The sequence below is a fragment of the Dipodomys merriami genome, unplaced genomic scaffold (genome assembly GCF_024711535.1).
Source record: "Dipodomys merriami isolate MVZ:Mamm:240054 unplaced genomic scaffold, mDipMer1.0.p SCAF_388, whole genome shotgun sequence".
Lineage (NCBI taxonomy): Eukaryota > Metazoa > Chordata > Mammalia > Rodentia > Heteromyidae > Dipodomys > Dipodomys merriami.
In genome coordinates this window covers 641,365-653,648 of record NW_027205470.1, presented here as the reverse complement: position 1 = coordinate 653,648, position 12,284 = coordinate 641,365, and the positions used below count along the sequence as shown (strand labels likewise).

General features: G+C 42.6%; 1 protein-coding gene across 4 annotated transcripts in view; it reads left to right on the top strand.

The window, feature by feature from the left end:
• The window catches only part of LOC138805128 (protein Smaug homolog 1), a 229,763-nt gene that overhangs the window by 175,019 nt on the left and 42,460 nt on the right, over window positions 1–12,284 (top strand). For 3 of the 4 annotated variants that reach the window (XM_069989725.1, XM_069989726.1, XM_069989728.1), the window contains one exon: window positions 2,324–2,587. The exons of the other annotated variant lie outside the window; for it this stretch is intronic. In XM_069989725.1, the coding sequence (XP_069845826.1) occupies window positions 2,324–2,587 (264 nt within the window). The remainder of the gene's footprint in view (window positions 1–2,323; window positions 2,588–12,284) is intronic. 4 annotated transcript variants of the gene reach the window in all.

Here is a 12,284-nt window from a genome sequence, read left to right as displayed (position 1 = left end):
GTTTCAGCCTGGTAATGTCATTTTTTAAAAAGAGATTTATTGTTATTATAAAGGGTAGTGTGCAGAGGGGTTATAGTTCCATAAGTCAGGTAAATGAGTACATTTCTGGTAAGGTCATTTAAAAAAACAAAAACAATGTCCTCTTTACCTGTCATAAAGGTGGATGTAATTCCTTGTCTCTGATAGAATCTAGTCAAATTAAAATTTTCTCAGGTTACAAACATTAAACATAGACGCTCCCAGCCAGATGTTGATAGCTCATGCCTCTAATCCTAGCTACTTTAGAGGCTGAGGATCATGGTTCAGAGTTAGCCCAGGCAGGAAAATCCATAAGGCTCCTATATCCAATTAACCACTAAAAAGCCAGAAGTGGAGAGGTGGCTCACGTGGTAGGGTAGTAGCCTTGAATGACAGTTCAGAGATTGCCTCCAGGCCCTAAGTTCAAATCCCAGGGCCAGCACCCAAAGAAACAAACTTAGACACTCCCTTTTCTTCATTTTTGTTAATAAAAAATTCTCTAGCCCTTCTGATTGTTCTCCTCTTGGCCACATGAGGCCAGATGGATATGTTGACTACAGTCATGTAATCTCTGCTGCCTTCATAATCAATGCAGCCTCCCTATAGCACTTCTGCCCTAGATACACTTTTGGAAGCACCTCACTTTCTGACTCTGCTCCTTACCTTTTACATTGGGTCATGGTAATCTACAACTCAGTGTTTCATGTGGGTGCTACCCCACCAGAAATGCAGGCAGACAAAGACCAGGACCTGTCACCACCAATGGTCCATCCAGCTACCTACTAAAAAACAGAAAGGTTAATGTCAAGAAAGAAGTTCTAGCCTGAGGCTAAAGTGGCTCAGAAATGGAAGGATCATGGTTAGAGGCTAATAGACAAAAAGTTAGAGAAATCCTATTTCAACCAATAAACCCAGCATTGTGATTCAGTCGAATAATCCGAATAATCCGGCTATGCAAGAAGAAGAGGTAGGAAGATCTTGGTCTGAGGTTGGCCCCAGGAAAAAAAAAAGTGAGACCTTATCTGAAAAATAACTAAACCCAAACAGTCTGGAGGTATGGCTGAAGTAGTAGAATACATGCCAGAAAGCCCAAAGTCCTCAGTTCAAAACCCAAGTAGTGCTGAAAATTAACTAAGACAAAAAAAAAATAAGAAAACCAAGTATTAGTCTGAAATTGAGAGAGCACATGCTCACTAAAGGGGGCGGGGTACAGCCTAAGATAGAATTTAATGGCTTCCCTGAAAAATGTTTTAAAATGCACATGGCTCAAATCCCTGTTAGTACAGCAACAGTCAAAATAAACTGGACCTGTCAGGGAGTGGAGCTGAGAGAATGTTATGAATAGACTTATTTTGTGAAGTTGTCACTTGACGCACCCAGAGAAACCAAGCGAGGGTCACATCGACTCCCTCGGCACTGATGTTGGTTAACTCCCTCCTGTGAATGCCTTCCATTTTATTTGGCTAGCTATGTGAATTTGTTGCTTTTTCCTAGTTTTCTGGAAAAGAAATTACAAATGGGGCTATGCAGATATTGCCCGCAGTGTGGAAGAGTTGATCACACTGGTAAAAAACCATTCTCAGTCTACCGAACGCACCCTGCTGGCTTCTGAATGGAAGCCTTGTTACCTGGGAGTGCAAAGTTTTTGCAGTGTAAAGTCTGGCAGGAACCTGTGAGGCCAAGGGAAAGAATGGAGCCTTTCACCAAGAGCTGCTGGGCGTCCAGTACCCTGAGGCCTCTCCCTAAGCCAGAGCCTCCCTTCACAGATGACAGATAGTTCCCTGGCTCCTGGTGGAAAAGATGGACTCTACTTTATCCTAGTTCATCCCTGTGAATATCCCCAGCGGTGACCAGCCTGCCTGCTACTCAAGAGGCTGAGATCTGAGCATCTCTGTTCATAAGTCCTTTCTAAACAAGCTGGGTAGTGTCAGATTTGGAGTTTTTAAGGAAAATGCCTAATGCACATCTTGTTCCCTTTAAGCAGATAGATGGCCACTTCCTAGGCTGCTGGCCTTGTCCAGTGTATAGGCCCATTGTTCTGAATCTTGATCCATAGAATCAGAGCTAAAAGCTAAATCCAGCTCACAAACACTAACAGCAACTCAGCTTGCCAGCAAGCCCATTCCTTTTGAACCACCCAGAGGGAATGACTCTGCTAGCCTTGCATTCAGCTCACCATGCCCACCAAGTAGAGTTGAAAGACAGTGGTGATCCTCAGGGTGCAGAGGTATTGTGGGTTATTCTGCGTCCCAAGCTCAAGGGGGGTGGGCAATAACCTATTTCATTTTATGTTTTTTTTTTCCAGTTCTCTCAGGCCAGGCACACCACAGCCCTTTGAAACGATCTGTGTCCCTTACCCCACCCATGAATGTGCCAAACCAGCCTCTAGGACATGGATGGATGTCTCATGAGGACTTACGAGCTAGAGGACCCCAGTGCCTCCCATCCGATCATGCCCCCCTGTCTCCACAAAGCAGTGTAGCCTCGTCAGGAAGTGGAGGGAGTGAACACTTAGAAGATCAGACCACTGCTCGTAACACATTCCAAGAAGAAGGTAGTGGTATGAAAGGTGAGTGACTATAAGAGGAACCACAGAGTCCCTCCCTTTATTTGGAGTCCAAGGGTAAAGACAGATAGTCAGCAAGACAGATAGAACCCAGCCCCTCTCGCCAGGCTTGTGCACTTGAGCCACCCCTTCCAGAACTCCAGGACTGGCCTAACAGAAAGGGCTGTGTCCCCACCAATACCTCTTGCCCAAATTTGGGAATCTGAGCAGGTGAGGACAACAACCCCCATTTTTGTTTTCAGTGTGTTGACCCTCAGACAACTGATGCATCCCATTCAGTAGCTGGGATACAGTCATTTGTTGTGAAAGTGCTAAGCTACTCTATTTTCTGCTTGCTATGGCCAGGGATTTGTCACTAACTCAGATAAACAAACTACTGGTATCTCGGTCTCTAGCTCTCTGTCAATCTGCTCTGTCTGTCTCTGTCTCTCTTTTTCCCACCCTCCTTCCTCTCTCTTTCGTAAATATCTCTTCATGCAGAATTGTTATAATTCTTCCCTTCGCTCTCTTTTTCTTTGATATCCAAAGAAACCTTTAAATTCTTTTTCTCTGCATCTGTTGAAGGGATATGAAAATACCACTGAGAATGTCTGGCTGTTTTAAGCTTGATAATAGATTTGCATATTGGTGATAAAGGCTTTTTTTTGTGCAGCCTAAATAGATGTTTCTACATTGCTGGTAAATCTATCCTCTTCTACAGATCCTCATCAGGAGATAGCGACTTCCAAATTACCCATGATAGGTTCAAAGAAGATATGAACATTATGTATTTTTGGACTGCATTTGTGAAGGGCTAGAAGTCCTTAGAGGAAGATGCTCATAGAGACATGTTGATAACAATGTTAGGTAATGAGACAATAACCATGCAGGCTTGAGGGCTGTGGTTGCTGGTGCAGAGGGAAGGCTCTGAGAGCACATTCCGTGCTTTCATGAATACATAGTCCTGAGGTTTGCTGGGTCTGATCTTCATAAAGTGATCACTGTTGACATAAGAGACTCTGGATCTCATTCCCTTCACACACAGGAACTCAGCACAGCACACATGCCCACACATGTCCAAGGACCACCTATAAAAGGTCACCAGGGTGAAAACATAGCCCATAATTTGGGAAATGGAGCTGTGACAATCAGCCTTACTCTCATCAGGTTCTTGTGCTGTGTTACCCTAGGGAAGTTTTCTCTGGTGATACAGATGGTCTTTGAAGGGACTTCACAGGCAGCAAAAGCAGTAGGTCACTTTGAAGTGGGGAGTATGTCATCCTCATGGTGTTCAGGAAACTGGATCACAGGTTTGGAGACCTGGCAAAACCCATTTACACTACCTAGTTTTGTGTTCAGGCAGCCAAACTGCAGGTCACAGGTTGCAGGTGAGATTTAGTCATGTTCTTGGCAAGCCTGGCTTGGCATCTGTCACATGACTGAGGGACTGCTTTGGGCTAACTTCTTTGCAAGTGAAGCTCAGGGTCTTCATGGTCTGTATTTTCAAGATGGCATGTGTTGGGTTCTGACTAGTAACACTGGCTTGTGATGATCATCAGGGAGGGCCCTGTGGAGAGGTCATTCACTGTGGGAATGCTGATTCCACCATTTAGTGGATAGGCATTCATTTTCTTTCTTCCTCTTATTTTCTTCCCTCTCTCCCCTCCCTCCCTCTTTCTCCTTCCCTCCCTCTCGCTCTCTCTCCCTCCCTTCCTTCATTTTTGTCTTTCTTTGAAGGACTTATGCATACCTTAACATTCTCCCCAAACAGGTAACAATGTATTTGTCATGCTGACCAAATGTATACTGGCATTTTGATAAGAAGTGAATCAAGATAATATATTTTTTAAAAACACAAATGAAAGAAAAATTGAAAACTGTCCTATTCCTGTTGTAAGATAGAAGCCAAAAACTTTCTAAAGTTCAAGGCGTATCACAAATATATAAGTTTATTTGATTTATTTCTCTAGAATCAGTGAGACTTGTCTCCTCAGAGCTTACTTAATCAGAAAATGACACAGACAAGGGTCATATATCTTATAAAGAATACAGGCCTATGTGGGAATGGTCAGGAAACAGACTGTGGGTGGCTAGATGAAACAAAGGACCTTTTTCATATATTTCTAGCTTCTTTGACCAATTTGAATCCAGAATTGGACCCAGATTCAAAATATAAGTTCATTATTAAGTTAAATGGGAAAAAAATACTTAAAGGAAGGAACCTTCTGGAATTATGGGTTCTATTTTTAAGGAAAGTATACCTGCAGTGTAGTAGACAAGTCAGATATTAAAAATGTCCACATGAGCAAGCACTAGCTTCTCGAAGTGTCATAGGGCCAGTATGTATTAAATACAGATGTTTCTTCTCCCGCCTTGCTGTGAGATAGTCACCACTAAGAACTCTTCCACATCAAAAAAGTTTACTAGGCACCGCCTGGTAAGAGCATGTCTGAGAAACAGCCTTTAACATGCCTGTCCCAAGAGTTTGTCATTTGATCTTCACATCTAAGAGCTAGTTTGAATATCTAAATTAGATCACACTTGGGAGCAGTGTGCTATGTGATCAAGTGACATGCATCTAGAAAAGTGTTCTTTGTTGGGCCTTGGGCCCTTTGGTAGCAGCCTAGTCCATCAGGGTATCAGTATTGAACTTCTCATTGCTTCTCTAATTTGTAACTACTTAGCTTGCCAAAATGAAGACTCTATAGTAGAATTTGCAAGAGTTCACCAATAATCAAGGGGCTTACCCTCTCCTTAACATCTTGGGAAAAAGAGTAAAGTCATTATCATGGAACTTGATTCAGTGTGAATTCATCTTACTGACCTTGAGGAAAACTCTACATTGATCCTTCCTTTTCTTCCTTTCTCATTTAGAGAGAGACTGGCCAGGTTTGACTATAATCATTCCTTAGGAATGTACCTCTTCGGTCAAGAATGTGGAGGAAACCTTGGCTCTTTTTATTTTTCACATATATCAATCTAGGCCTCTTTTTGTCATTACCTTGGCGCTCTCTATCAGAAAGACCAACTCCTACTCTGATGATTAATGTCATCTACCTGCACTGCTGTTCTTCTATTCTGAATACCTTTCCTGATGGTTTAAGTTGGTCTCATCAAATTGCTGCTAGGGTAGAGGGCTCTCACACTACAGTCCCAAGCTAAAGAATCAACTACTTAACTTGAAACTGACCCCAAAAAAGCATGACCTGAACTGAAATGTGAAATTTCCCCCTTTATCATTCCCTATGGAGGATACTAGTTATACATGTTGGTTGAATATACTGGTTCTGTTTTCTAAATTCATCTGTCCCTGTTCTTTTCAGAAACATCATTATGACTTAACCCCAGGGAAAGATTCTTGATTCTGAATTGGAGCTCAATTATAATATTCTTCATTCCTTAGGCAATAGAATGTGCTCTTGGTTTTTCTTTCATTCAAAGAGAGAAATCATACCATGATTCCCTAGAAGGAAGAGCAGTCAGTTGTGGGAGAATCCTCTGTGCCAGTCATGTTAGCATCACAACCTCAAAGATGATGTAGAACCCAACACCTAAGTGCTTACCAACATGCCAGGGCTGTTGATGAATGATGTGGCTTTGATATATGGGAATGAGAAGATATTTAGGACAGGAAGAGCCACAGGTTCACTTTTGTCCTATTCCAGTTAGTGGGCTTTTCTGAGCATTTGCTGAGAGAGGAGTAACTAGCTCAAGTAGGACTAAGGTAAGGGCTATTGCTACTATAAGAGATTCACTTGCACATGAACAACAAATGGGTGGTCAAGGCAGGTGCATCGCTGTGAAAATATACTTAGTGACTTGTCCTGGGTCAGAAAAGGCACAAAAAGTGCCATAACACAAAGAGGTGGGAAGTCAGGGAAACTTCCTAGAAAAGGAGAAGCCTGGAGCTGAGTTGTAAGGCAATGAATACAGACATCCAGCAGAGTCAAAGGAAAAGCATTCTGTACAGAGAAAACCACTCATGAAAGCATGTGAGGAAAGACTTAACCAACAAGATCCTCTGACTACACGATTAGAAGTGCATAGAAACAAGTCGGCCAGAGGGAAAAGCTAGGCCCCAGGCCTTTCAAAGGAGTTTTGTCTTTTGTCCTGAAATGGTTGAAGGAATTCCTATCACACCTGTATAGACTTGCCTCTTAGAAATGGGAGCCTTGCCATAGTGTGGAAAATATATCAAAGTGAGAAGAAGACAGGAGATTCTGGTTTGGGAAGCCAGTAGAGAGGTAGAGGATGTTTCAATAAGAGAGGAAAAAAGGTGAAATTGGTCAAAGGCCAGCAAACAGTGAGAATGGAAACTAAGGAGTGTGGTCACATGAGTTTCATGAGAGAATGGAGAAGGCTGGGTAACTACCTAAATATAGACAGTGATGGAGGGGAAGACATTTAAAATGATGGCTGGGTTTCTGCCTAGGACATCTGGTCAGCCTTGGTATCATGCATAGCAAAGGGTCTATCGGAGGAGAAACAGATGTGGGGGATGGCTTGGGACATAGGAAGTGTGAAAACCTGTCATCATTCCCTGGAAATATGTAACCTCCTTAGTGGTCAGCACGAAGCACCACTAAGGCACCTTCCTGGTCCAGCCCAGGCTCCTGTTTGGCTTCCCCTCCTCACCTGCAGTTTTAATACTATGAATACTTATTAGAAAGTGCATTTGAGGCATGCCATTCTGCATATCTTAGTAAACATGCTCATAGAGTAAAGTGGGGGGGGGCGGGTAGAAATAGGCATGTGTCTGTGGATATGAGCTTCAATATGAGTTAATACCAACTAGGTATACTTATGATGTGTGCTTCACACTAGCACAAAACTACGGAGGGAATTGAACTTAACGTATTCTTGTATGTAGACACCATAAAGGTACAATACAAATTCTTGACTCCAGTGACTTTGATAGCCCTATGGCAGTTGAGAATGGAGGTGACTCTATTGACTGTGAAAACGTTATTTGCCTTTTCTAAGGAGTCCTACATAGATGGAACTTGAGTAAACTTTTTCTCTGCGTGGCAAAAAGAAAATATACTGTCAACTCTGAAATAGCTGGTTTGAGGTTTGGAATTGTTTTTGAAATGTAGACCTTTGCTCCTCGTCTCAGAGTTAGACTAGAAAAATTATTTAGAGGTGAGATCTATTTGAAGGTTGGGAAAAAGAACCTGTCAGAAGTCTTTGTAAGAGAGGTGGTTTGTACACCACTGCTGAGGATGGTAAAGGTTCTCTGAGTAGCTGGAACTGTGTTCAGCCTGGCTGTCATCCAAATTAGTCACTATTCTCTTCATGTTGACTTTCCAGATTGCTGTATTGAATTCCTTGAGCTTGGGTATGTTTGTTTCATTTTCCTCTTCCCATATTTCAACATTGGGACCTGCACAGATGGCTCCTCATTGGTTCAGAGTTGGGCTCATGCTTCTCAGATAGGCGGAGAACTCTCAACAGCAAATCCTAGGATTCCTCTCAGTCCTGAAAGTCTGAAAGATTTAACCTCTACTCCTCACTCAGCTTGTGTACACAGCACTTAGGAATGTCATGCTTAATAGAAGTGGCAAGGAAAAACAGTCTTCTGTCTGCATCTAACATGTTGAAGTGGGTACTTCACCTCAAACTTGGCCTTCCAAGACCCACCCCTATATATGTCCACAAGGCCTTCCTGGGGACCCACATGGACACTCCCCAGAATCAAGACACACATTCCAGGAGACTTCGGCTCCAAAGGGACCAGATGCCCAGAGCTCCTTTCTTTTGTTCAGTGGGTACAACAGCCCAGGCTGCTCATTTGTTTCTAACTAGAAATAAAGGCATGTTTTGGTAAGCTTGATGACATCACTAAGTATCTGCTCTTTGTTCTTGCAGTGTTTTTCCTCTCACTTAACAATGAAGAGGTGATGCCTGCTTATCAGCTAGCTTTCCTCTTCTCTCCCTCAGAAACCAAGAAGGTATCCCTTTCTCAGAAGGAGAAGGTGGTTGAGATTAGCTTGACTCTCAGTGGAGAATGGAAGTCAGTTTTGCATCTGCAGATAGCAGGAGCCCCATGTGTTCTCTCGTGTGAGAAAATGGCTGTTCATGTCTCTTTCTTCCCGGGAAAGAAGTGCCTAACTTTCTGCTCTTTGTGTTGATTCCTATGTTCACCCTGCCCTTCGTCCCCCTCTACGGTAGACCTCCTCCTTCATGTTTGGGTGCTGCATGGCTTGTTGGCCTGGCTGACATTTATAGTCATTCCTGCAGCATGTGTCAGGGAAAAGCAGCTCAAGTTACAATAGCGGTTTTTACCATTGCATTCAACAGGGTTGAATGCAGTTGTATGTGCCACAGATCCTCTCCATGGCTGATTTGAAAAGGAAGTAAAAACAAGCACGGTTTAAACCTTGATATAAAGCATAGATTATGGATGTAACACTGTCATCAGAAACTGGGCATGAGAGGATAAACCCAATGTGGACAGCATCAAGGTCTACTAGAAGGAGATTCGTAAAGGATGGAGACATGGCGTGGATTCAACCATCACTCACATGGAGGGTGATGCTTTCTCCTAGAAACCTCTTACACATTCCTCTAAAAGACTGTTCTGCCATAGAACTCTCCTAGTCTCAATGCTACTTGTCTGAGAAATCTCACCTACACACCTACTCCCATGAACTGATAACTAAGAATTATAGAAAAGGCGAGTTGTTGTTCTTTAGTGCAGACCTCTCTCTCTCTCTCTCCAAGTTTGTAGCTGACTTTTTCCTCATGGTTGACCTCAAGGCAGCGTCACTCAAGTGATCTAATGTGAATTCACCATCTCTCCTCAAATCTGCTGATCCCTTGTGTTTGCTGTCTCACCAAGCCCAGACCTTCATCTTTCTCACTCTCTGCTCTTTCCTGATCTTTCAAATACCATCAGTTTACATCTTTTCCTTCTCTTCTGCTCCCTTGCCAAAGTCATCTTCATGGTGTTCCTAAACTCACATCATGGCCTTCTCTCTTACTGTCCTGTCCAACCTTCCTAATAACAACCATCATGTTTCTAACGTACTTAGCTGCACGTGCTGCTACTGGTCAGATTTCAACAGCCATTCATCATCCAGGATAATGTCTACTGTCCTTGTGTTTACCCATTTCCTATCTTGGTCACCTGATTGCCCTGCCTGTGTCCCACCTTGTCTTTAGCCATTCTCTACCACAAGCATTTGTTCTACCCTGGATGCTCTCTTGCCTCTGTCCTTGTCTGCTGGTCTTGCTTTCTCTGATTGTTTCCTTGGGAGTCCAAGGGACTCCCAAGTTGCTGTTATTCTAAGCAGCAAATTGCAAAGAACTCTTCTACACTCCCTAGGACCTGGTCCTAGAACTGGAGCTGTATTCTGTACTTGTACAACAGCTATTATAATTGTTTTTGTATGTGTCAGCTGTGCTGTCTAGATGAAAAGTTCCTTGATAAAAAGGACGTATTTTCACAGAGCTTGACCCTTATCAAAGTCATTTGGTAAATGTTGAGTTAGCATATTTCAGCATTCCCAAACCTGACAAGGAATTCAGCCTAGCATATAGCAGAGGGCATCTTTCTCTTTTTCACACTGAATCACTTGGGCCCTCCATTGATATATTCAATAGGAGCAACCCAGATGAAACTAAACAGCCATGTACCAGTCTGAGGCGGGGTCCCTGAAGGGTCACTGTCCTCATTCACTTATCACCTTCTCTGGGAAACAGCTCTGCTTTTCCCTTTTGCCTGTGTCTTCCAACCATAGCCACAGGTTCCCATATTGAAAAATGAAGGTCTGAGGTTAGAATAGCATTTGGTTTTTTGTTTTTTGTTTTTACCATTGCATCCAACAGAGTGGCACGTGGACCTTGAGGGAGTACCTGAGCTTTGAGTTCAAGTTCTTTCAGTCTTACAGAATTTAGCACTTGAATTATTGGAATTTCTGCCTTTGGGGAATGAAATGATCAAGGTTCTCAGTTCTCTGGTTCATGGAGTTTTGTTTTGATTCCTGTTAAGGAAGGGTGCCTCACCAACCAGGGAGAGAAAAGTTGGTAGGCAATTTTTTTTAAGAACTAGGATTTTGGGATCATTGGTTGCCACTGTAGGAAGGCAAGGTGTTTGGGTACGTAACATTGAGCTGAGCACTAAGACACCTGTACGACAAACAGTGTCATTGTGTGCCTTCCCCAGGAACATAAAGTCACAGAAATTTACATTTCCCAATAGTGTATTCAGAAATAACTCTCAAGAAGCCTAATTTATCCTGTTCTGAAGTCCTAATAAGAGCCTTTTTTCAAGAAAATGATTCCCAATGACCTGCATTTTGACTAAATGAGACAGGCTTTTCTATGCATCTATCCAGAATTCCAGTTGTCAAACTGAGCCTTGCCACAGAAGACTTGTCCCTCACATGTCTGGCTCTTAAGAGACTCATTTGTTACCTTGATATAAAGCATCTGGTTGCAACATGATTTAATAGATGATTCAGAAGGATTTTCTTTGTCTTATCATCAGTGGATTTTGTGTGGCTCTTCAGTAGGGCACCTGGTCCAGATTTGGTTCATGGGATGATGGTACACTTTTTCTCTGGGGAATTGTGCCTTAGTGTGGCATTGAGCTACCCAAACATCTCTGAATCATAAAGGTGGCAGTGTTTGAGCAGCAGCTTAGACATTTTCCAAGATGTGAATAAAAACCATGAAACCTGGTGACAAAGTGGTAACATGCGGTTGAACTGAAAGCTGGAGTGAAGGTTATGCCTGTCCCCATCTGCAAAAGCATTAGCATTGTTTCAAGAGAAACAGAAATATGGGAGAGAATGAAGTCAGATAAAATAGCTTCAGGATGACATATCAGGGAAAGCACTAGATTCCTGAGCTGCAAAGTCCTGGATGCTTCATCCAATGTAGTTTAAGCTGAGGAGGATCTAAGGGGTTACTACTATGTTCATGAGGAAGCTTTGTCTGTGTTTGGTTAATGTTGGTATCAAGAGATGGACTCCCTCTTGTCACAGTAAATTGAAGGGTTTCCAAGCAAAGAATGCAGCCTGAGATAACTGAGTCTGATCTTAAAATGCCATTGGATGTTCTTTTCTGGGGAATTCTCAGAAATGTTCCTCCTTGGCCTTCGTATTACTGCAGATGAAAAAGTACTCTCAGCAGGCCAACCATCCCCCAGCCACATTCCCTGACCGAGCAGACGAAGCCTGATTTCAGAGTTGTCTCGGCATCTTTCATCAACCCTAGTTACCTCCTCTAAGTATTGAAGAATTGGAAGGTTTTCACTTATTTTGGAATGTGTATGGTTCATCAGTATCTCAGAATAAAGAACTCAGCAATCAGTTGTACAGAATCTAGTGATCAACTTCATAGAAAACACAAATGGTACTTAACAGACCTGCTTATTCAGCCCTACCACTGATGAGCTATTTGGGCCTTATCTTAAGAAAGTTGGTTCAATGTAGGAAAGAACTGGGACTCAGAAGGCTGGAGTTCTAGTTTCTATCCCATGACATACTTGCTCTGTGATTTAGGCTTGATGGCTTAATGTTGCCATAAAACAAGCCAGAAGTAGGGGAATATGATTCTAGAAACTTTTCAAAGGTCAGCTCAACAACTTTTGATTTAAAGGACCTTGGGAAAATGCTTTTGTTTTGTTTGTAATGAGCAAGGTAATAATCCTGTGGATATTCTATACAGAAATTGTTGTTCTTCACTCTGGAATCTCAAACTGAGGGCTTATTTC